The 25,482-nt window shown below is 38.4% G+C and overlaps 1 protein-coding gene across 25 annotated transcripts in view; it reads right to left on the bottom strand.

Annotated features, from left to right (window-relative positions):
* VPS13B (vacuolar protein sorting 13 homolog B) overlaps positions 1-25,482 on the bottom strand; it is a 915,151-nt gene that overhangs the window by 827,049 nt on the left and 62,620 nt on the right. For all 25 annotated transcript variants that reach the window (XR_010127329.1, XR_010127330.1, XM_063669399.1 and 22 more), the window contains exon 4: positions 1,453-1,573. Coding sequence is in view for 23 of the 25 variants with exons in the window: in XM_063669399.1 (XP_063525469.1) it covers positions 1,453-1,573 (121 nt within the window). In the remaining 2 variants the exon portion in view is untranslated. The remainder of the gene's footprint in view (positions 1-1,452; positions 1,574-25,482) is intronic.

Here is a 25,482-nt window from a genome sequence, read left to right as displayed (position 1 = left end):
ATCCAGTGAACTAATCTGGAGATTTTTTTTTCCTGCTTGATTTATGACATTTCAAAGTCACATTGTTAGGTCCATACAAAGTCAATGTGTATCTTCTGGAGAACTATATCTTTTATTATAATTTAGTATCTTTATTACCTATCTCCGCTAATGTTTTTTGTCTTTAGTTTTCTTATTTTTGCCTCATTTTTATACCAAAGATACAGATTTATTTTTGGCTACTATTTGTCTCTTATATTATCTCCCATACTTTCATTTTTGATCTGTCTTGCCTCTGTTTCATGTGTGTGTTCAGAAGCCACTCACACCTGGACATGACAACTCCCTCCTTTCAGTGCCCAAAAGATATTACTTGTGGTTCATTAGAGCTCATCTTCCTTTGGCTTTGTACTGTGATTGATAATTTAAAAGGCTCCTATCCTAAACAGTTAATTCTTTGAGGGCAAAAATAGCCCTCGATGAGCTGCTCTAGTATATTATTCAAATAGTGATACACATTTAGGGAAATAAACAGCCTGTCTCCACTAAACAATAATGTGAAATTCAGTCAAATTAAAATAAAATAAAGGCTCTCTAATGATCACGTTTTCTGTAATAAAATATAAACATCAGCTATCTTGAAGGTTATTAACAAAATAATAGTTTGAAGCATAATCCATTTAAGAATGGATTGATACATTAATAAGAAAGAACACCTGTATGGCAGAGAAGCTAGTTATCCATCAATAATTTGTGCTCCCACTTCAGGAATGTGGAATTGCTACTGAGATTTAACTTCTAATTCATAAGTAATATCCCTGCAAATAGTTTTCCTCAATGAAATTTGATCAGAGGAATATGCATCACTTCCAGCCTGGGGATATTAAGAAGCAGATAGGTCTTCTCCAGACTCTTTCCTCTTGAAAAGGCTGAAAGCAGCAGAATACAAAGTCTGGCCTAAAAGATACCAGAGTCTCAAGATAAAAGTAGCTTGGGCTTGGTACAGTTGTTTACACCCGTAATCCCAGGACCCAATTTGTTCTGAAGTCATGCAGCAAGTACATATGCACATATAGCTTAAAAGTTTTATGATACTAAAAATATATATTCTACAAAGGACTAAAACAATGATCAATTTTTTTTTTTTTTTGAGACAGAGTATCACTCTGTCACCCAGGCTGGAATGCAGTGGCATGATCTTGGCTCACTGTAACCCCCGTCTCCCGGGTTCAAGTGATTCTCCTGCCTCAGCCTCCTGAGTAGCTGAGATTACAGGTGCACACCACCACATCCGGCTAATTTTTGTATTTTTAGTAGAGACATGGCTTCACCATGTTGGCCAGGCTGGTCTCGAACTCCTGACCTCAAGTGATCCACTCGCCTCAGCCTCCCAAAGTGCTGGGATTACAGGCATGAGCCACCATGCCCGGCCAAAAATTGAAATTTGGTTTTATCGATCCCATTAGAAGTTACCTGGTGGTAAGTCAGGATCTGTAGGAGCAGCCTGCTGAATTCTCCGCGGTTTGATTGATGATTTTGTGTTCTCAGCAGTACTACGGTTGGTAGAATTAGAACCACAGCTTTCATGGTCATCCTATTTTTATTTTAAAGAAAGAAAAAGAAAACCATCGATCATATTCAAGAATTAAGAAAAATTTTTTTTAATATATGCAGTTTATGGTAGCTACAGGAGATAAGATCAACATAATTTTATTTTTTAGCTCTAAAAACTACATAACCAATTTTCATAATTTGCATTCTCAAACAGCATTCAAAAAATATTAATAACTAGTAGTTGAAAACTATAAATTCTTCTTTCTTTAGCTGATATCAAAACAAACTACTTGACAATCTCCAAAGAATTCTTATTTATGGCTCTAGCAAAAGAAAAAATTACTTAATGAAAGCCTTTAAACAACATCCATCTCTACGTAAGTGCAAAATAAATAAAAAGGTTCTTAATTTTTCCCCTATTTGTTGTTTATATGTTAAAACACTATTTTCAATCCAAGCTGTCTTGGTCATCTTTAATGATTAATCTTAATAATCCTTATAATCCTCTCCTAAACAATGTATACTAAACAATGTATACTAAATTATCATTCATGTTAGGTATAAGTTTTAATTGGGTTTCAATATGAGTAACAGAAACAAATAAATTATACATATTTTTGAAATTTATCCCTGTATTTATAACTGAGTACTTTTTTCCTGTCCTGACTCAACATTTATATAATACTCTTACATGCCAAATTGCTGGATTTACAAGGATAAATTATATATATTTATCTTTGTATCCTGTCCTTAGGGACTTCAGAATCTATCAAACACATGTATAACTAATTCTACAAGAGCAATACTTTTTGTGTGTTTTTAAGTAATAAGGAGCATAAAAAGAGTCATTCTGTTTGGAAGAACTAGAAAGATCAGGCCATTCAAAATCAAATGTAGAAATGTTTTAGGTTTAGACTAGGGCTAAATGAGGGGTGGTGGGAGGAACCATAAGCAAAAGCAAAACAGTATCAACGTATGTAGCACGTACAAAGAATGATGATTAGTCAAATAAGGCCACAGTATACAGTGTCTAAGATGGAAGAAGTTAAAGGCACAGACCTTTCAATAAAAATGGGGTAATGTTAACAACCACAGAGATATTCTCAGTCCTCATTCTAGTTGACCTGTTTCAGGATTTGGTAATTAGAAGGAGGCTGCCACTAACCTATTAGAAAGGTGATTTAGCAGTTCCCACAGAGAGGGAGAAGTGGGAGCAGTAAATGAGTAGCTCAGAGTGAATCAGAAATTACCATGGAGTCAATAAAAATAAATTGCTCTTTCACGAAGATAGGCATTACAAAGAGAGAAAATAGGTAGAGCAGTAACATGAGGGAAAATCATCTGGCAACTACCTTCTTATTCCTTTTTTAAGGATAAAAGAATACATTTTTGCTTGAAGTAAAGATGCACATGTGGAGTGAGAGATCAAAGATACCAACACAAAGCGTAGCTGAGAGTGCACTGAGCACCATGAATTCATTAATCAATAATAACACTATTTTATAATATTTACAAGAATGGCATTAAATTTAGTTTTTCTACTTTATATATTTGAAGGGAAAATTTCAAGAGCATATAAAAGAATAATCATCGCTAGTTTACCAAACTAACAGGGTACTAGAGGCAAATAAGAATGATAATAAGACCTCTTTAAGAAAATTTTTATTCACTATCACAGTAAGAGAAATATACAATAAAAGGTGTTTTACAAAATAGCATGGCTTCAGATGGTAGTGATACATTAGAAAAAAATTTGTTTGAAACTTCATACAAGCAAAAAGACTTGCAACCATAAACAACACTGAAAATTTTCTCATGAACTTATGTTCATTTTAAGTTAATGAAAAACAAACATCACAGGTTTCATTCCACAAAATAACTTCACTATTCAATATTCATAAAGACATCTTCTGTTATTTGGGGGATGTTACAGTCTTAAATACTAAAAGACTACTACTGTGAATAAAGCCTTACTGTAATTACTTTTAGTTCAACTTAAATCCTTAAAAATGTCCATAGTCATACACTTCTGCACAACATTAACATTAAAAGCACATTATTAATTTTTGAAACATATGGTTGTCTCAGAAGCCCAGAAGTAAAACATGTTCATTAAACAGATGTGAAAAAGTTCCAAGTGAACTGCCAAAACTAGCATAATTATGAAAATATTTAACACTGAAACCATCTGAAATCACATACTGTATATAGATTATGGTGATGTCATAATAAACATTCCAGCCAAAATGCACTAAAACTACTGCAGTCCAATAAATCTGGCATATGTGAGATGACAAACATTTTAAAGCAAAAGAAAGAACAAGTTATTTTTACTCTATTTTTTAAAAATTATTAGCAGCAAAATGGGATTAAATGAAAACGATGAGTGTTCAAATTTTTGTTAAAAAAACAGTGAGTAAAGCTTCCCTGCAAACTACATGTATTTATTATTCAAAAGAAAAACAAATTAAATAACTTTATTTGCCTAAATAAATTTATTTTAAAAACTTGAAATTTGGTGTGCTTAAAAAATGGGCATTAATCATGGTACTCATAGGAATATATACTATAAACCAAACATTACCAAACATGTAAACACTTCTTTCTTAATTATGGTTAGGAAACTTTGACAATGTACATACTATAATTAGAAATTAATCCTTTCAATGATTTGAACTTGTTTTCATTTCAATTACATTTTAGTTGTATCAAATAAAAGTGAGTTTCCCTTCAAATCGTGCCCCAATCAAATTAAATAAATAAAAATAAAGCAAAATAAGAATAATTATAATATTTACTATTAAGACTGAAATTACTTCCATTAGTTTTGAATTCATCATCTGCTTTTAACCAGTAGGCATCACTGTGGACTATTATACAGTTATCATTCATTGAAAGCCCTTAATTACTAATAAAAGAAACTCTGTTCTCAAAAATACCAGCTAAAATATTTTAAGATAATCTTTAACACCAAACACATTACAGTTATATCTTATTTAGGTTGCAATTTTCCAAAATGTCTGGTAAGTATATTTCATGGCCAAAGAATGTTTTCTCTTGGGGACCACATAGCTATTTCTGAAAATACTGCCATTTGCTCCTCATGAAACAAGCAAGAATGTCATTTCCTTACAAACGTTCCTAACAGAGGAAAAATGTGTGGCAAACACTGCATGTAAACAGATCCATTACTTTCATACTGACAGATCATGAGTTCATGTTGCACACTTTTCTCCCTGTCCCTCATAGGGCTAGTCAACTGAAACTAGAAAACCATCAACTCCCAAATTCACGATAGTGTGAATAAAATTTAGAATAAAACTGAAAACAAGTGACTAAATCATTCAAGTCCTTTTCTAAAATTACAGAGCAAGAGGTTAAGATGCAGGAAAGAGCTGAAGAAGGAGAAAGTGAACAGTGAAACTAAGAGGTGATGTACTTTATGCTCTTCAACCCTGTGGCACCAAACTTCACAAGCAGAAAAGAACTAAGACTCACCTGTCAGCTCTGGTCACCAAAGGGGCTTAGAAATGAACTGCTACAAGGCTCTTAGGAACATTCACCTCTATCCTCTCCAGTAGCAAGTACAAGGACAACTGCCAGATGCAATAAAGAATCTCTGAGAGTAACACTGCACACTTCAAAGTCAGAAAGCTAAATAAAGTCATTTACTCAGAGGTACACTTGGAGAGCACAAGAGAGAGCCAGGGAAAACACATTCACTAACTTTCATGGTAAAAATAGAAATCTGACTCAACTCTACCTTAAGAGCAATATTTAAAACCTTAACTTTAGTCATAAAAAATATATATATCAAGCATGCTTAAATAAAGAGGAATGTATAGCACCAATCTCTTCACATATCAACTTTAGTCCACAAGGGAGGCTGTTTCCATCTTCTATCAAGGGTGGCAAAAAGGGGTTATGACAGGCTGGAAAAAGGAAAAAGAAATGACCCTCCCTTGTATTCTTTTCATTTGATCATCTCAAAGATATAACTAACCTTAATGACCAAAAGCTGAACATTCATTGGGCCACATTTTAATAATAAAGGAGATCACCGTATTCACTATGAACACTTCTATGTGCTTTTCTAATCTCTTCTCTTCTAATCTCTGAGACCCATGCTACTCAGTAAAAGGACCAGAGTCATTTTCCCAGATGACTCAACCATTAGCCATCTCTCCTCTGCCTTCTTTTCACCCACATAGCCCCCCGACCCATGATATTGCCCCAGCCACAGAATGATCAAACTATTAAACTACGCCAGAATATATACCAGAGAAATAGCAAAACATGTTATGAAAAATTTGTTCTTTATTGCTACCTATGACATTCCTTTCCTTCATATTGGTGGGTGTGTATCAGATTGCCACCTCCCTCTCCCACTTTTTCTAAACCACAGAATTGAAACTGTGAGATCCACTCTAAGATTTAGAAGGTGAAATAGGCAGAAATTCAGGGAGGAAGAAAAAAAAAAGTAAATACAGAACTACTCTGCTCTAAACCACATTCTACCATCTAATTTTTACCAGAATTCACTGGGGGGAACTGGGTTATTGAACAGATTAATTTAACTGCACTTTGTTTTCTTGTATATAACTTCCCTCAGCAAAAGATGTCTGAGCAAAGAAAAGTATGTGTTAGGCCCCTTCAGGAAAAAAAAAAAAAAAAAAAAAAGCAGTAAAATAGATGATACCTTTATCTAAGTATTTTACCTATTTACTCAAATAACAAAACCTATGTATACATTAAGAAGTTAGTAATTTAAGAGTTAATCAGGCCAGGCATGGTGGCTCACACCTATAATCCCAGCACTTTGGGAAGCAGGTGGATTGCCTGAGGTCGGGAGTTCGAGACCAGTGTGGCCAACATGGTGTAACCCTGTCCCTTCTAAAACTTCAAAAAAATTAGCTGGGTATGGTGCTTTGCACATGTAATCCCAGCTACTCGTGAGGCTGAGGCAGGGGAATCACTTGAACCAGGGAAGTAGAGGTTGCAGTGAGCCAAGATCGCGCCACTGCACTCCTGCCTGGGTGACAGAGAGAGACTCCGTCTCAAAAAAAAAAAAAAAAAAAAAAAAAAGAGTTAATGATTATATATGTCACAAAGAAATAGCAGTTCCCTTTACTGAGCACATACACATACCAGGCAGCAAGTATTTCAAGGATAAGAAAAGTAGAGCTTCTCTTAAGAAAAGTGGAGAGTAGGCATAAACTAAAAATAAAATCCTTAGCCCCCAAAACTATCTGAATGGACCCCTCTGCTCAAGCCATAGGCATTCCAAACTTAACCTGAAAAACTACTTCAGGCTATGATGGGAGTGGGAGGTCAGACATGCCTCATTATACCCGCCTCTCCTTGAAATTCAAGCACAACTGACCAGTATTAACATTAAAACAAAAATCTTAAGACTTTTTGTAGCAATAAGACACCAAATTCCACCCTAACTCTAATATTGCATCACACGACAGATCACAGGCCCTGAAAGAAATCAAAGTATAACCCTTATAGATACTTTGAAATGGCCCTATAAAGCTGTCTCTTGTGGGGAAAATCTATATTCTGGAGAGAATCCCTTTCCCTTTCCCGGTCTTTTCTCTGATACAGGAGAGAATTAACTAAGAGTCTGGCACCTTTTTAAGTGTGATTAAGAAACATTTATAATCTATTCTTTCTGAAGCCTGCTACCTGGAAACTTCATCTGCATAATAAGAACTTTGTTCTCCACAATGCCTTATCTGAACTCAGACACTCCCTTCTATGGATTCCAGGTCTTTAGATAAATTCTTTCAACCAACTGCAAATCTTTGATTCCACCTATTACTTGGAAGCCCCTTCCTCCCCACATTGTCCTGCTTTTCCAGACCAAACCAATGTACATTTGATATATATTGATTGATGTCTTATATCTCCATAAAATGCACAAAACCAAGGTGTAGCCTGACCACCTTGGGCACATGTCATCAGGACGTCCTGAGGCCTGTCCTTAACCTTGGCAAAATAAACTTCTAAATTGAGACTTGTCTCAGATACTTTTTGGTTTACAAACAGAAAGAAGGAAGGCAGGGATGGATGAAAAAGAGACAGAAAAAACGTATTTGTAACACTTTCAATATGTCACATACTGCTAAAGACATTATGTTCATATCTCAATCCTCCTAATCGACTCTATGAATGCAAGAATATCCTCATTTTATAGGTGAAGAAACGAAGGCATAAAGAGATTAAATGTTTCAAAATCACACAGCTATTAAATGCCCAATCCTAACCACTTTGCCCTACTGCCTCTCTATGAGAAAAAGGTAACTGAAAAGTATAATACTAAATTAACAACCTATCCTTTCCTAACCTATCCAACCTAACCTTTCCTTATCCTGAGAAAAGAAAAATCAAAGTGAGATTGAGTAGTCAGGAAAACATCACAAAGAACAAGAGATCTGAAAAGATTGTACCCGCAGGAATGAAAAAGGAAAGGGCAAGTTAACATGCCTTACTGAAATGATAATGGATAGCCCAATTTTAGGTTAAATAGAGAGCAGTGAAATATCAAGCTGTAAAAAGAAACTAGGGCAAATGGCAGAGGGCCTATTCGTCCAAGAAATTTACACTTTATTCTGTATATTAAACAAGCCAATTAAACTTATGAATGGGAGAATAAAAAGATGAAGTATTTCATTTAGGAAGAAGACTCTTCTGAGTATTTAGCCAAGAGCAAAAGCAGAAACATTAGCAATAGATTATTATAAAAGTTTAGAAATTAAATAATGAGGGAAGTAGCATTGAGAAAAAAATTTTTTATGTGAGCACCTCAAATTGAACACGTCTAAAACAAAACTCATAACTCTGCAACTGATTCAGCTCCTTTTTCCCCTTCTCCCATTGTTTCCCCCAAAATCCTCTGCGCTTTATTCCCTAATTCAGTTAATGACACTATTATCTTCTCAGTCTCCTAAGAAAGAAGAATATAATCTAACTTTTATGTCTGCTCTAACATTGCAAAATGACGCTAATGAGATCTGCAAATTTCAGAACAGAAAGACAGATGCCTGACCATGAGTCATATAGGACGACACTACTCTCTAAGCTCTACACTACCCAGGAAATTACCAATTGATTTTTTTTTTTTTAAGATCTGATATTTAAGGTAAAATGGTAAATTCAATTTTTTTTTTTTTTTTTTTTTTTTTTTTGGAAACAGGGTCTCACTCTGTCACTCAATCTGGAGTACAGTGGCGCAATCTCGGCTCACTGCAACCTCCGCCTCCCAGGATCAAGCAATTCTCCTGCCACAACCTCCCGAGTAGCTGGGATTACACATGCATGCCACCACGCCCAGCTAATTTTTGTATTTTTAGTAGAGATGGGGTTTCACCATATTGGCCGGGCTGGTCTCGAACTCCTGACCTTAAGTGATCTACCTGCTTCAGCCTCCCAAAATGCTGGGATTACCGACATGAGCCACTGCGCCCAGCCTAATCAATTCAATTTTTGATAGGTGGTATTTCTAATAAAGGCATGACATACAATTATATATGTGCACAGGAAAGCTGAATGTGTACTAGAAGAGACTGAAACACAGATCCGTTATATAAAGACTTAGGACTCATTTAAAATACAAGTTGTATTTGAAGCAGGGCTTTGTAGCATATTCCTATAATCCCAGCTACTCAGGAGGCTGAGGGTGGAGAACTGCTTGAACCAAAGAGTTGGCAGCCAGGCTGGGCTACATAATCAGACCCAGTCTCTAAAACAAAAAAAAAAAGTGGGTGGGGCAAAGATGGCCAAATAGGAACAACTCCAGTCTACAGCTCCCAACATGAGCGACACACAAGACAGGTGATTTCTGCATTTCCAACTGAGGTACCAGGTTCATCTCACTAAGGAGTGTCAGAAAGTGGGTGCAGGACAGTGGGTGCAGCACACTGAGCGTGAGACGACGGGAAGTGCAAGGGGTCAGGGAATTCCCTTTCCTAGTCAAAGAAAGGGGTGACAGACGGCACCTGGAAAATCGGGTCACTCCCACCCTAATACTGCGCTTTTCCAACGGTCTTAGCAAACGGCACACCAGGAGATAATATCCCACACCTGGCTCAGTGGGTCCTACGCCCACGAAGCCTCGCTCATTGCTAGCACAGCAGTCTGAGATCAAACTGCAAGGTGGCAGAGAGGCTGGGTGAGGGGCGCCCGCCATTGCCGAGGCTTGAGTACGTAAACAAAGTGCCAGGAAGCTCGAACAGGGTGGAGCCCACCACAGCTCAAGGAAGCCTACCAGCCTCTGTAGACCTCACCTCTCAGGGCAGGGCATTGCCAAACAAAAGGCAGCAGAATCCTCTCCAGACTTAAATGCCCCTGTCTGACAGCTGTGAAGAGAGTAGTGGGTCTCCCAGCACACAGCTGCAGATCTGAGAACGAACAGACTGCCTCCTCAAGTGGATCCATGACCCCCGAGTAGCCTAACTGGGAGGCACCACACAGTAGGGGCAGACTGACACCGCAAACAGCCGGGTACGCCTCTGAGACAAAACTTACAGAGGAACAATCAGGCAGCAACATTTGCTGTTCACCAATATCCACCGTTCTACGGCCTCTGCTGCTGATACCCAGGCAAACAGGGTCTGGAGTGGACCTCCAGCAAACTCCAACAGACCTGCAGCTGAGGGTCCTGACTGTTAGAAGGAAAACTAACGAACCGAAAGGACATCCACACCAAAACCCCATCTGTACATCACCATCATCAAAGACCAAAGGTAGATAAAACCACAAAGATGGGGAAAAAACAGAGCAGAAAAACCGGAAACTCTAAAAATCAGAGCACCTCTCCTCCAAAGGAACGCAGTTCCTCACCAGCAATGGAACAAAGCTGGACGGAGACTGACTTTGACGAGTTGAGAGAAGAAGGCTTCAGACGATCAAACTACTCTGAGCTAAAGAAAGAAATTCGAACCAATGGCAAAGAAGTTAAAAACCTTGAAAAAAAATTAGACAAATGATTAACTAGAATAATCAATGCAGAGAAGTCCTTAAAGGATCTGATGGAGCTGAAAACCAAGGCACGAGAACTACGTCATGAATGTACAAGCCTCAGTAACCGATTCAATCAACTGGAAGAAAGGGTATCAGTGATGGAAGATCAAATGAATGAAATGAAGCAAGAAGAGAAGTTTAGAGAAAAAAGAATAAACAGAAATGAACATAGCCTCCAAGAAATATGGGACTATGTGAAAAGACCAAATCTACGTCTGATTGGTGTATCTGAAAGTGATGGGGAGAATGGAAACAAGATGGAAAAGACTCTGCAGGATATTATCCAGGAGAACTTCCCCAATCTAGCAAGGCAGGCCAAACATTCAAATTCAAGAAATACAGAGAACACCACAAAGATACTCCTCAAGAAGAGCAACACCAACACACATAATTGTCAGATTCACCAAAGTTGAAATGAAGGAAAAAATGTTAAGGGCAGCCAGAGAGAAAGGTCAGGTTACCCACAAAGGGAAGCCCATCAGACTAACAGCTGATCTCTCGGCAGAAATCTAAAAGCCAGAAGAAAGTGGGGGCCAATATTCAACATTCTTAAAGAAAAGAATTTTCAACCCAGAATTTCATTTCCAGCCAAACTAAGCTTCATAAGTGAAGGAGAAATAAAATCCTTTACAGACAAGCAAATGCTGAGAGATTTTGTCACTACCAGGCCTGCCCTAAAAGAGCTCCTGAAGGAAGTAATAAACATGGAAAGGAACAACCAGTACTAGACACTGCAAAAACATGCCAGATTGTAAAGATCATAGATGCTAGGAAGAAACTTCATCAACTAACAAGCAAAATAACCAGCTAACATCATAATGACAGGATCAAATTCACACATAACAACATTAACCTTAAATGTAAATGGGCTAAATGCCCCACTTAAAAGACACAGACTGGCAAATTGGATAAAGAGTCAAGAACCATCAGTGTGCTGTATTCAGGAAACCCATCTCATGTGCAGAGACACACATAGGCTCAAAATAAAGGGATGGAGGAAGATCTACCAAGCAAATGGAAAACAAAAAAAGGCAGGAGTTGCAATCCCAGTCTCTGATAAAACACACTTTAAACCAACAAAGATCAAAAGAGACAAAGAAGGCCACTACATAATGGTAAAGGGATCAATTCAATAACAAAAGCTAACTATCCTAAATGTATATGCACCCAATACAGGAGCACCCAGATTCATAAAGCAAGTCCTTAGAGACCAACAAAGAGACGTAGACTCCCACACAATAATAATGGGAGATTTTAACACCCCACTGTCAACATTACACAGATCAACAAGACACAAAGTTAACAAGGATATCCAGGAATTGAACTCAGGTCTGCACCAAGCAGACCTAATAGACATCTACAGAAGTCTCCACCCGAAATCAACAGAATGTACATTCTTCTCAGCACCACACCGCACTTATTCCAAAATTGACCACATAGTCGGAAGTAAAGCACTCCTCAACAAATGTAAAAGAACAGAAATTATAACAAACTGTCTCTCAGACCACAGTGCAATCAAACTAGAACTCAGGATTAAGAAACTCACTCAAAACCGCTCAACTACATGGAAACTGAACAACCTGCTTCTGAATTACTATTGGGTACATAACGAAATGAAAGAAGAAATAAAGATGTTCTTTGAAACCAACAAGAACAAAAACACAACATACCAGAATCTCTGGGACACATTCAAAGCAGTGTGTAGAGGGAAATTTATAGCACTAAATGCCCACAAGAGAAAGCAGGAAAGATCTAAAATTGACATCCTAACATCACAATTAAAAGAACTAGAGAAGCAAGAGCAAACATTCAAAAGCTAGCAGAAGGCAAGAAATAACTAAGATCAGAGCAGAACTGAAGGAAATAAGAGACACAAAAAACCCTTTAAAAAAATCAATCAATCCAGGAGCCGGTCTTTTGAAAAGATCAACAAAATTGATAGACTGCTAGCAAGACTAATAAAGAAGAAAAGAGAGAAGAATCAAATAGATGCAATAAAAAATGATAAAGGGGATATCACCACCAATCCCACAAAATATAAACTATCATCAGAGAAAACAACAAACACCTCTACACAAATAAACTAGAAAATCTAGAAGAAATGGATAAATTCCTCAACACATACACCCTCCCAAGACTAAACCAGGAAGAAGTTGAATCTCTGAATACACCAATAACAGGCTCTGAAATTGAGGCAATAATTAATAGCTTACCAACCAAAAAAAGTCCAGGACCAGATGCATTCACAGCCGAATTCTACCAGAGGTACAAGGAGGAGCTGGTACCATTCCTTCTGAAACTATTCCAATCAGTAGAAAAAGAGGAAAACCTCCCTAACTCATTTTATGAGGCCAGCATCATCCTGATACCAGTCTGGCAGAGACACAACAAAAAAAGAGAATTTTAGACCAATATCCCGGATGAACATCGATGCAAAGATCCTCAATAAAATATTGGCAAACCGAATCCAGCAGCACATCAAAAAGCTTATCCACCACGATCAACTTGCCTTCATCCCTGGGATGCAAGACTGGTTCAACATATGCAAATCAATAAACATAATCCAGCATATAAACAGAACCAATGACAAAAACCACATGATTATCTCAATAGATGCAGAAAAGGCCTTTGACAAAATTCAACAATGCTTCATGCTAAACTCTCAACAAATTAGGTATTGATGGGACAAATCTCAAAATAATAAGAGCTATCTATGACAAACCCACAGCCAATATCATACTCAATGGGCAAAAACTGGAAGCATTCCCTTTGAAAACGGACACAAGACACGGGTGCCCTCTCTCACCACTCCTATTCAACATAGTGTTGGAAGTTCTGGCCAGGGCAATCAGGCAGGAGAAGGAAATAAAGGGTATTCAATTAGGAAAAGAGGAAGTCACATTGTCCCTGTTTGCAGATGACATGATTGTATACCAAGAAAAACCCATCGTCTCATCCAAAATCTCCTTAAGCTGATAGGCAACTTCAGCAAAGTCTCAGGATACATAATCAATGTGCAAAAATCAAAAGCATTCCTATACACCGATAACAGACAAACAGAGAGCCAAATCATGAGGGAACTCCCATTCACAATTGCTTCAAAGGAATAAAATATCTAGGAATCCAACTTACAAGGGATGTGAAGGACCTCTTCAAGGAGAACTACAAACCACTGCTCAGTGAAATAAAAGAGGATACAAACAAATGGAAGAACATTCCACGCTCATGGGTAGGAAGAATCAATATCATGAAAATGGCCATACTGCTCAAGGTAATTTATAGATTCAATGCCATTCCCATCAAGCTACTGATGACTTTCTTCACAGAATTGGAAAAAACTACTTTAAAGTTCATATGGAACCAAAAAAGAGCCCACATTGCCAAGTCAATCCTAAGCCAAAAGAACAAAGCTGGAGGCATATGCTACCTGACTTCAAACTATACTACAAGGCTACAGCAATCAAAACAGCACGGTACTGGTACCAAAACAGAAATATAGACCAATGCAACAGAACAGAGCCCTCAGAAATAACGCCGCATATCTACAATCATCTGATCTTTGACAAACCTGACAAAAACAAGAAATGGGGAAACGATTCCCTATTTAACAAATGGTGCTGGGAAAACTGGCTAGCCATATGTAGAAAGCTGAAACTGGATCCCTTCCTTACACCTTATACAAAAATTAATTCAAGATGATTAAAGACTTAAATGTTAGACCTAAAACCATAAAAACCCTAGAAGAAAACCTAGGCAATACCATTCAGGACATAGGCATGGGCAAGGACTTCATGACTAAAACACCAAAAGCAATGGCAACAAAAGCCAAAATTGACAAATGGGATCTAATTAAACTAAAGAGCTTCTGCACAGCAAAAGAAACCACCATCAGAGTGAACAGGCATCCTACAGAATGAGAGAAAATTTTTGCAATCTACTCATCTGACAAAGGGCTAATATCCAGAATCTACAATGAAATCAAACAAATTTACAAGAAAAAAACAAACAACGCCATCAAAAAGTGGGCAAAGGATATGAACAGACACTTCTCAAAAGAAGACATTTATGCAGCCGAAAGACACATGAAAACATGGTCATCATCACTGGCCATCAGAGAAATGCAAATCAAAACCACAATGAGATACCATCTCACACCAGTTAGAATGGCAATCATTAAAAAGTCAGGAAACAACAGGTGCTGGAGAGGATGTGGAGAAATAGGAGCACTTTTAGACTGTTGGTGGGACTGTAAACTAGTTCAACCACTGTGGAAGTCAGTGTGGCGATTCCTCAGGGATCTAGAACAAGAAGTACCATTTGACCCAGCCACCCCATTACTGGGTATATACCCGAAGGATTATAAGTCATGCTGCTATAAAGACACATGCACATGTATGTTTATTGCGGCACTATTCACAATAGCAAAGACTTGGAACCGACCCAAATTTCCAACAATGATAGACTGGATTAAGAAAATGTGGCACATATACACCATGGAATGCTATGCAGCCATAAAAAATGATGAGTTCATGTCCTTTGTAGGAACATGGATGAAGTTGGAAACCATTATTCTCAGCAAACTATCGCGAGGACAAAAAACCAAACACTACATGTTCTCACTCATAGGTGGGAATTGAACAATGAGAACACATGGACACAGGAAGGGGAACATCACACACCGGGGCCTGTTGTGGGGTGGGGGCCTGTTGTGGGGTGGGGGCCTGTTGTGGGGTTGGGGGAGGGGGGAGGGATAGCATTTGGAGATATACCTAATGTTAAATGATGAGTTAATGGGTGCAGCACACCAACATGGCACATGTATACACATGTAACAAACCTGCACGTTGTGCACATGTACCCTAAAACTTAAAGTATAATAAAAAAAAAAAGTAATCTTTGAAGCTTTTAGATTTCCAATAAAAAGAAAAAAGGATTTATACTTCTGAATAAAGGCTGACTAGATAAAAACATTGAGGATGGGGGAGGACAAGAAATACTAGCAATAACGTAAAAAAGAAAAATTTTAACCAGTCTCAAAGCATTTAGTCAGATTGAGAAAGACAGGTGGCCATGCAAAAGATGTAAAACCTGGCAGAGGCAGATGAGGAATAAAGAGAACTGAAAATGGTCATGTAAGGATGGCAGACTGTTACCAAGCTCAACACTTAAAACCAGTAATAGAGTGAAGTCCCAATTTTGAAGGAGGCAGAAAAAACTTACTGCCAACCACTGCCTAGAATTTAACATGAAGGTACGTATAAAGGGTGTCAGAAGTAAACAAACCTCATGAAAAACGAAATAAGCAATGCTTTGCTATCACGCAATACAGCAATGCAAGAGCCTTGAACTGTCAAGGTAAGACTGGATTCTAGACTACAGACCAGAGGAAGTAACTATAAAACTAACAATGAGCAGAGGAAGGGCTTGAGTAAGAGAAGAAGAAGATGGTGAAATAGAGAGAGAATGATCTTTCTGTTAAAAATAACCTTACAAACCACCATTCTAAAGCACACGAAGAAATCTAATGCTAAGACAGCTAAGGAAATCAACAAAATTAAGTCACAATAAAATTAATCTTCTAGAACAGCCTTAAACAATCTTACAACAATTGTGTTTAGGATTCTCAGGGATACTTGAATAATATCTATGTAAACAAACACAAAATATAAAGTAAGTGGGGAAATTACCTCCACCCCACATTATGATTTATTTTAGAACCATAATAATTTAAACAAGCCAATGGAACAGAGGAGATCCCAGAAACAGATCTTGATATATATGGATACATGGAATATGACACAGGTAGCATTATAAATCAGAGGGGAAGAGAAACAATTCAAATGGTACAGGAAGAACCAGTTAGACATATAAAGTGCCATACCTTACACTATATAGGAAAACAAACCCCACTGATTAAAAGATATAAATTAAAAAGTAAAGGTTTAAAATTACTACAAGAAACCATAGGAAATTTTATTATGATCACAAGTCAGTTGAAAATTTCACATGAAACAAAAAAGCAAAAAATACAAAAGCAAAACCAGAAAAACCCAACTTCATTAAGACAAAAATAAGCTATTCTACACAAAAGACACACTAAAGAAAGTTAAAGGAAAATCCAAAGAATGACAGAATATATTTGCAATACACCTAACATGCAACAAAATTAAGTATCCTGAATAATGACCCCTGCAGTAAGAAAAAGACAAAATAAAAGAAACATTAATGTTATATATAATTTATACGATATATATAATATACAATATAATACACAAGTATATATTTACACATTATTAATTATAATATGATACATTATTAACATAAGAAAACTAAAATAACTTGAACAGGCAATTTTTTAAAAATGAAAACCACTTTTTTTTTCTTTTTTTTGAGATGGAGTTTCACTCTTGTTGCCCAGGCTGGAGTGCAGGGGCGCCATCTCGGCTCACAACAACCTCCGCCTCCCGGGTTCAATCAATTCTGCCTCAGCCTCCCGGAAAACCACTTTTTATGATAAAAATGTAAGTAAAAATGATAATGAGCTAACATTTCAAAACCACTCAACTGGCAAAATTCAAGTATGAAACTATCAAGTATTGATCTCACTACAGACAAACAGAAATTCTCTTATAGTGTAACCTAAAGAACAATTTTATATAAAGTGGGAAAATCAATGTACATAAACTTTAACTCAACAATCCACTTTAAAACTCTAAAATCTATACACAAGGAGAAATAAAAAAATTCATAGTAGGATCACTATTTAATATTCATTAAATACTATACTATACAGCAGTTAACATTTATAAACTAGAGTAAAATATCAACATGGATAGCATGACAACCAGGGCCTAGGTATCAACCTGCTCTGTCCACATCCACCGCAACCACATTCTATTTTGGGGAGGTGGGAGTAAGGACAGGACTAGCCCACCCAAACTGCCACCACAGCCACAGGTGTCATCTGGAGGCCTGGGAATTGATCTGCCCAAACCTGCTGTCATTGATAATCAGACACACCATGATGGGGGTCTGACAACACCACCTGCACACACCATCCAGGAATCAAAGGCCAGGCACACCCAACCCACTGCTACTGCCATCAAAACACACCATCTGGGGTCTGGGGATCAACCCATCCAACCTGTGGGGACAGACCAGCTGTGCCTACCAACATGGCCTATGCCCATTCTCCAGGGCCCTGGAGACTGACTCACCACACCTGGCACCTTATATCTGGGAGCCTGAAGATTGATCCTACTGGCCTGCCACTGCCAACCCATACACACCTTCCAGCAGCCTGAGGATGAATCTGCCCAGACAGCCACCTTTACCATGTGCACTATCTGAGGGCCCAGACAGAGACCCACCGTCGCCACTGCTGGCACCAGCATGCATCTCCCAGGGGCCTATATACCAACTTGCTCAGTTTGCCACTATCACCAGCACTCACATATGCATACCACCTAGGTGACTGGGGACCAGCACACCCAGCCCGACACCACTGCTGGCCTGCCACTGGAGACCCAATGGTTGGCCTGCCACCACTATTGCTACCACCAATGCCATCACACTACTCAAGACTCTGAGGACCCACCAGACTGACCATACCACTTCTACCTCTGGCACCCAGAAAAGCTGCCTGGACAACCAAAGATTGGCCCATCTAGACCCATCACCACAATCACCTGCATATGCCACACAGGGCGCCAAGGACTGTCATGCCCAGCCCATCACTGCCACCAGTGGTGCCTGAGAACTAGTCTGCCTGCCTTCCTCCTCCCAAGAAAAAGCCACACCAAAGCCTTTACCTAAGAACCACAGCCTAAGCCACTGGGGAAATCACAGACAAGACTAATCCTGATTACAACCAAAGAAATCATGCAGACTATACTACTTCACCCACCAAGAATCAAAGACAAAGCACCCTACAAAAGCAACATAATAGATGCATCTATAAGAAAAAAAGTCTTTCCCAACAAAAGACAATCCACAAAACTAGAAGTGAACGGTACACTAGATGCACAAATATCAACATAAAGACACAAGAAACATAAAAAAGCAAGGAAACATGACACCTCCAAAGCAACACACTAATTCTCTAGTAACAGATCCAAAGAAAAAGGAAAAAGAATTTGAAATGATAACAAAGAGCCTCAGTGAGAAACAAGAGAAAACATAGCATTGGGAGATATACCTAATGCTAGATGACGAGTTGGTGGGTGCAGCGCACCAGCATGGCACATGTATACATATGTAACTTACCTGCACGTTGCGCACATGTACCATAGAGCCTAAAGTATAATAATAATAATAATAATAATAATAATAAAAAAAGAAAAAAAAAAAAAAGAAAAAAATTCATGAATCAGAAATTCAAAAGAGATAGATGTCATTAAAAAAACAACCAAACAAAATCCCAGAACTGAAACTCGATGAATAAAATAAAAAATACAACTGAGCACTTCAACAATAGAATAGATCAAGCAACAGAAAGAATTTTTAAACTTGAAGACAAGTCTTTTAAGATAACTTTTTTCTTTTTTAAATATCTAACTAGATTTTAGAAAATTCAGAAAATTTTAGAAAATTCAGAAAATTTTAGAAAATCCAGAAGGAAATGAGATGGGTAAAGGCATAGAAAACCTAATCAATGAAATAATAGCTGCAAACTTCCAATTCCTGCAAGGGCCATACAAATTTCAATACAGGAAGCTCAAGAACCCCAAATAGATTCTACCAGAAAAAGTCCTCCAAGGTACATTATACTCAAGCTATCAAAATCAAGGAGAGAGAATTCTAAAAATAGCAAGAGAAAAGTGTCAACACACATATAAAGAAATCCCCACTAGACTAAAATCACAATTCTAAGCAGAAACCTTAAGACCAGGAGAGAATGAGATAATATATTCAAAGTATTAAAAGAAAAAAGCTGCCCACCAAGAAAACTATTTCCAGCAAAGTGCTATTCAAAAATGAAAGAGCAGACCAGGCACGGGGACCCAAGCTTGTAATCTCAGCACTTTGGGAGGCCGAGGCGGGCAGATCACCTGAAGTTGGGAGTTCAAGACCAGCCTGACCAACATGGAGAAACCCTGTCTCTACTAAAAGTACAAAAAGTCAGCCAGGCATGGTGGCACGTTCCTGTAATCCCAGTTACTCGGGAGGCTGAGGCAAGAAAATCACTTGAACCTGAGAGGCGGAGGTTGCAGTGAGCTGAGATCACGCCATTGTACTCCAACCTGGGCAACAAGAGTGAAATTCCTTTTCAAAAAAAAAATGAAAGAACAGTAACCTCTTTCCAAGAAAAGGAAAAACTGAGAGAATTCATTACCACTAAACCACCCTAAAAGAAAAGCTTAGGGGAGTCCTACATCTAGAAGTGAAAGAATAATATCCACCATCATGAAAACACATGAAAGTATAAAACTCACTGGTAGAGCAGATACACAAAAGAGAAAGAGAAAGGAACCAAACATTACAAATACAGAAAAACACCAAACCACAAAAATAAACAATGAAAAAGGAACAAAGGATATATAAAACAACCAGAAAACAATAAAATAACAGAAATAAGTCCTCACCTATAAATAACAACCTTGAATATAACTAGATTAAATTCCCCTGATAAAAGATATAGACTGGCTTAATGAATTTTTAAAAAAAGAGAAAAAGACCAAACTGTATGCTGCCTATAAATAACTCACTTTAACTGCAAATGCACATAGACTAAAAGTACAGGAATGGAAAAAGATATCACATATAAACAAAAAACAAAAGCAAACAGAAGTAGCTACATCTGGATGAGATAAAACAGACTTTAAATGAAAAACTGTAAAAAAAAAAAAAAAAAAGACAAAGTCATTAATTATAAAAGGATCAATTCAGCAAGAAGATATAACAATTCTAAATATATATGCATCTAATACCAGAATGCTCAGATATACAAAGCAGATATTATTAGATCTAAAGGGAGAGATAGCTCCAATACAATAATAGTGGGGGATTTGAATACCCCACTCTCAGCATGGGACATATCATCCACATGGAAAATCAACCAAAAAAATCAGATGTAAACTGCACTATAAGCCAAACAGACTTAACAGATATTTACAGAACATTTCATCCAACAGCTGTAAAATACACATTCTACTCATCAGTACATAAAACATTCTCCAGTGTAAATCATATATTAGGACACAAAGTAAGTCTCAGCAAATTTTTAAAAATCAAAATCATGTCAAATATGTTCCCAGACCACAAGAATAAAACTAGAAATCAGTAACAAAAGGAACACTGGAAACTGTACAAATATAGACAAATCAAACAACATGCTCCTGAATGATCAATGACTCCATTAATAAAGTAATTTAAAACATTAAAAAATTTCATGAAACAAAAATAGAAATACAACATACGAAAACTCATGAGATACAAGAAAAGTGATACTAAGAGGAAAGTTTATAGCAATAAACGCCTACAACAAAAAAGTAGAAAGATTTCAAAAAAACCACCTAATGATGACTCTCAAGAAATCAGAAAAGGAAAAACCAACACAAAGCTAGCACAAGGAAACAATAAAGATCAGAGCAGAAATAACTAGAGACTAAACAATATACATGATCAATGAAACAAAAAGTTAGCTTTTTGAAAAGATAAAATCAACAAACTTTTAGCTAGACTAACCATGTTAAAAGGAGCAAAGACCTAAATGAACAAAATCACAAACAAAATGGCGACATTACAACTGATACTACAAAATGACAAGGGGTCACTAGAGACTATAATAAACAACTGTATACTAACAAACTTAAAAACCTGAAGGAAATGAAATTCCTGAACACATACAACCTATTGAGACTGAACCAGAAAGAAACAGAAAACCTGAACAGACCAATTGATATAGCTTGGGAATTTGGCCCCTCAATGTAATCCCCAGTGTTGGAGGTGGGGCCTGGTGAGAGGTGACTGGATCATGGGGAAAGATTGCTCATTAATGGTTTGGAACTGTAACCTTGGAATTATCCTTGCAATAGTGAGTTCTTGCAAGATCTGAGTTTTTAAAAGTGTGTGGTACCTCCCCAGCACTCTCTCTTGCTCCTGCTCTCACCATGTGACATGCCTGTTCCTTCTTCACCTTCTGCTATGAGTAAAAGTTCCCTGAGACCTCCCCAGAAGCTAGGCAGATGCCGGCTACATGACTATACAGCCTGCAGAACTGTGAGCAAATTAAATCTCTTTTCATTGTAAATTACCTAGCCTCAGGTATTTCTTTATAACACTGCAAGAATAGCATAACACATCAATAATGTGTAACAAGATTCAATCAGTAGTAAAAACTCTCCCTAAAAAAGAGAATCCCAGGATAAAATGGCTTTACTGCTAAATTTACCAAGCTTACAAGGAAGAATCAATTCTTAAACTATTCCAAAAAATTGATGACAAGGGACTGCTTACTAACTCGTTCTACAAGGCCAGGATTACTCTAACACCAAAACCAGACAAGGACACAACAACAATTTAAAAACTGCAGGCCAGGAGTGGTGGCTCACACCTATAATCCCAGCACTTTGGGAGGCAGAGGCAGGCTGATCACTTGAGGTCAGGAGTTCGAGACCAGCCTGACCAACATGGTGAAACCCTGTTTCTACCAAAAAATACAAAAATTAGCCAGGTGTGGTGGCACACACCTGTAGTCCCAGCTACTCAGGAGACTGAGGCAGAAGAATTGTGTGAACCTGGGAGGCAGATGTTGCAGTGAGCTGAGATTGCACCACTGCACTCCAGCCTGAGCAACAGAGTAACATCTTGTCTCAAAAACAAACAATAACAACAAAATACCTGCAAGCCATTATCCATGATGAACATAGATTTAAAATTCTCAACAAAATACAAACCAACTGAACCCAACAACAAATAAGCATCATAATATACTATAATCAGGTAGGATTTTTTTTTTTTTTTTTTGAGACGGAGTCTCACTCTCTCACCCAGGCTGGAGTGCAGTGGTGCGATCTCAGCTCACTGCAAGCTCTGCCTCCCGGTTTCATGCCATTCTCCTAATCAGGTAGGATTTATTTAAGGGATGAAAGGAGGATTCAACATATACAAATCAATAAACGTGATACAACACATTAACAGAATCAAGACAAAAACCATATGATCATCTAATTGGTGCTAAAAATGCATTTGATAAAATCCAACATAACTTCATGATAAAACCTCCCAACAAATTAGGGATAGAAGGAATACACCTCAACATAATAAAGGCCATATATGACAAACCCACAGCTACTATCATACTGAAATGAGAAAAACTGAAAGGCTTTCAAGGATGCCCATTTTCACCCATTCTTACTCAACACAGTACAGAAGGTCCTAGCCAGAGCTATCAGGCAAAATAAAGACAGCTGGGCATGGTGGCTCACACCTGTAATCCCAGTACTTTGGGAGGCCAAGGTGGGAGGACTTGAGCCCAGTAGTTTGAGGCCAGCCTGGGCAATATAGGGAGACTCTATCTCTACAAAAAATAAAAAAATTAGCCAGGCCTGGTGGCACACACCTGTGGTCCCAGCTACTTGGGAGCCTCAGAACGGAGGATCACTTGAGTCAGGGAGGTTGAGGCTGCAGTGGGCCCTGATTGCACCACAGCACTCCAGCATGGGGAAACAGAGTGAAACCTTATGACCAAAAAAAAAGAAGAAAGAAAGAAACAAAAAATAAAAGAAAGAAAAGATTTCCACACCAAAAAAAAAAAAGAAAATCCAAATGGAAAGGAGGAAGTTAAACTGCTCCGCTTTGCAGACAACATGATCTTATATACAGAAAAACCTAGACTGCCAGAAAGCTCTTAAATCTGATAAATTCAGTGCAGGATACAAAATCAACATAGAAAAATCAGCAGTATCTCCACACACCAAAAACGGTCTGAAAAAGAAGTCAAGAAAGCAACGCCATTTACAATAGCTACAAAAAAATTAAATATCTAAGAATAAATTTAACAGAAAAGGTAAAAAATAACTCTACAATAAAAACTACAAAACACTCATGAAAGAAACAGAAAAGGATACAAATGAAAAGACATCCTATGTTCACAGATTAGAGGAATTAATATTGTTAAAAATGGCCATAAGCAATCTACAGGTTCAATGCAATTCCTATTGAAATACCAGTGACATTCTTCATTGAAATAGAAAAGACAGCCCTAAAATTAATCTGGAACTACAAAAGACTCTGAATAGCCAAAGCACTGGGTGAGACCCAGTGCTGTGCTGGCATCAGGTGTGACCCAAAGCATTCCCAGCTGTGGTGGCCACAGGGAGAGGCTCCTCCTGCTTGACGGAAGGAGAGGAAGGGTAAAGGGAACTTTGTCTTGCTGCCTGGGTACCCTGAGCAAAAAGAACAAACCTACAGGCATCACACTGTCTTTGAAATATACTACAAAGCTATTATTACCAAAATAGCACAATATTGGTATAAAAACAGACATACAGGCCAATGAAACAGAAAAGAGAACCCAGAAATAAATCCATGTATTTACAGCCACCTGATTTTTGACAAAGGAACCAAGAACACACATTGGGGAAAGGCCATCCTCTAAAATAAATGGTGCAGTAAAACTGAATATCCACATGCACGACAATGAAACTGGAACCCTATCTCCCAACTCATACAAAAATCAACTCAAAATGAATTAAAGACTTAACCTTAAGACCTGAAACTATAAAACTATTAAAACTAAAAGAAAACGGGAGAAACACCTCAGAACACTCATCTAGGCAAAGATTTTATGGTTATGACCTCAAAACTCCAAACAATAAAAACAGGAATACACAAATGGTATTATGTTAAACCACCCAGCCAGGGGAGTGCCTGTATCACTTCGGCCCCGCACCCCCAGCCCCACCTGCCAAACAAGCTCTCAGGAGACACTCCTGCCTTAGGCTTGAGGAGGGAAGAGGAGAGGGGAAAGTAAAGAGCTCTTTGTCATGCAACTTGGATGCCCTCAACCACAGTAGCATAGGGCATCAGGAAGAGTTCTGAGGCCCCCATTCCAAGCCCTAGCTTCCAGATAACATTGCAAGACCATCCTGGGCCAGAAGAAAACCCACTACCTTTAAGGGAAGGAACCAGTCTTGGCAGGATTCATAACGCACTGACTAAGGAGCCCTTGGGTCGTGGATAAACACCAGCAGTAATCAGGCAGTACTCACCGTGGGTCTAGGGTGAGACCCAGTGCTGTGCTGGCATCAGGTGTGACCCAGCGCATTCCCAGCTGTGGTGCCCACAGGGAGAGGCTCCTCCTGCTTGATGGAAGGAGAGGAAGGGTAAAAGGGACTTTGTCTTGCTGCCTGGGTACACCAGCTCAACCACAAAATCGCAGAGCACCAAGAAGGCTGCTAGGGTCCCCAATTCCAGACCCTGCCTTCTGGACGGCATTTCTGGGCCTGTCCTGGGCCAGAGGGGAGCCCACTGCCCTAAAGGGACAGACCCAGGCCTGGGAGCAATCACCACAAGCTGACTGACAAACCCTTGTCCCCTGAATGAACATCACTGGTAGCCATGCAGTATTCACTGCAGACCTGGGGTGATGATGGCCGCAATGAGAGTCTCCTGCTTCTGAAAAGGAGAGGAAAGAATAGGAAGAACTTTGTCTTGTGGCTTGGGTGCCAGCTCAGCTGCAGTAGAATAGAACACAAAGCAGATTTCTAAGATTCCCAGACTCTAGGCTCTGGCTCCTAGATGATATTTCTAGACCCACCCTGGGCTACAGGAGAACTTGTCACTCTCAAGGGAAAGATAGAAGCATGGCTGGATTTTCCACTTGCTGCCAAAAGAGCCTGTGCCTTAAATGAACAACAACAGTAGCCACACAGTGGTCACTGTAGGCCTTAGACAAGACCCAGTGATATGCTGGCTTCA

This window comes from Pongo pygmaeus, chromosome 7 (assembly GCF_028885625.2).
Source record: "Pongo pygmaeus isolate AG05252 chromosome 7, NHGRI_mPonPyg2-v2.0_pri, whole genome shotgun sequence".
Classification (NCBI taxonomy): Eukaryota; Metazoa; Chordata; class Mammalia; order Primates; family Hominidae; genus Pongo; species Pongo pygmaeus.
The sequence above is the reverse complement of the archived record's forward strand: the minus strand, read 5'-3'. Positions and strand labels throughout refer to the sequence as shown.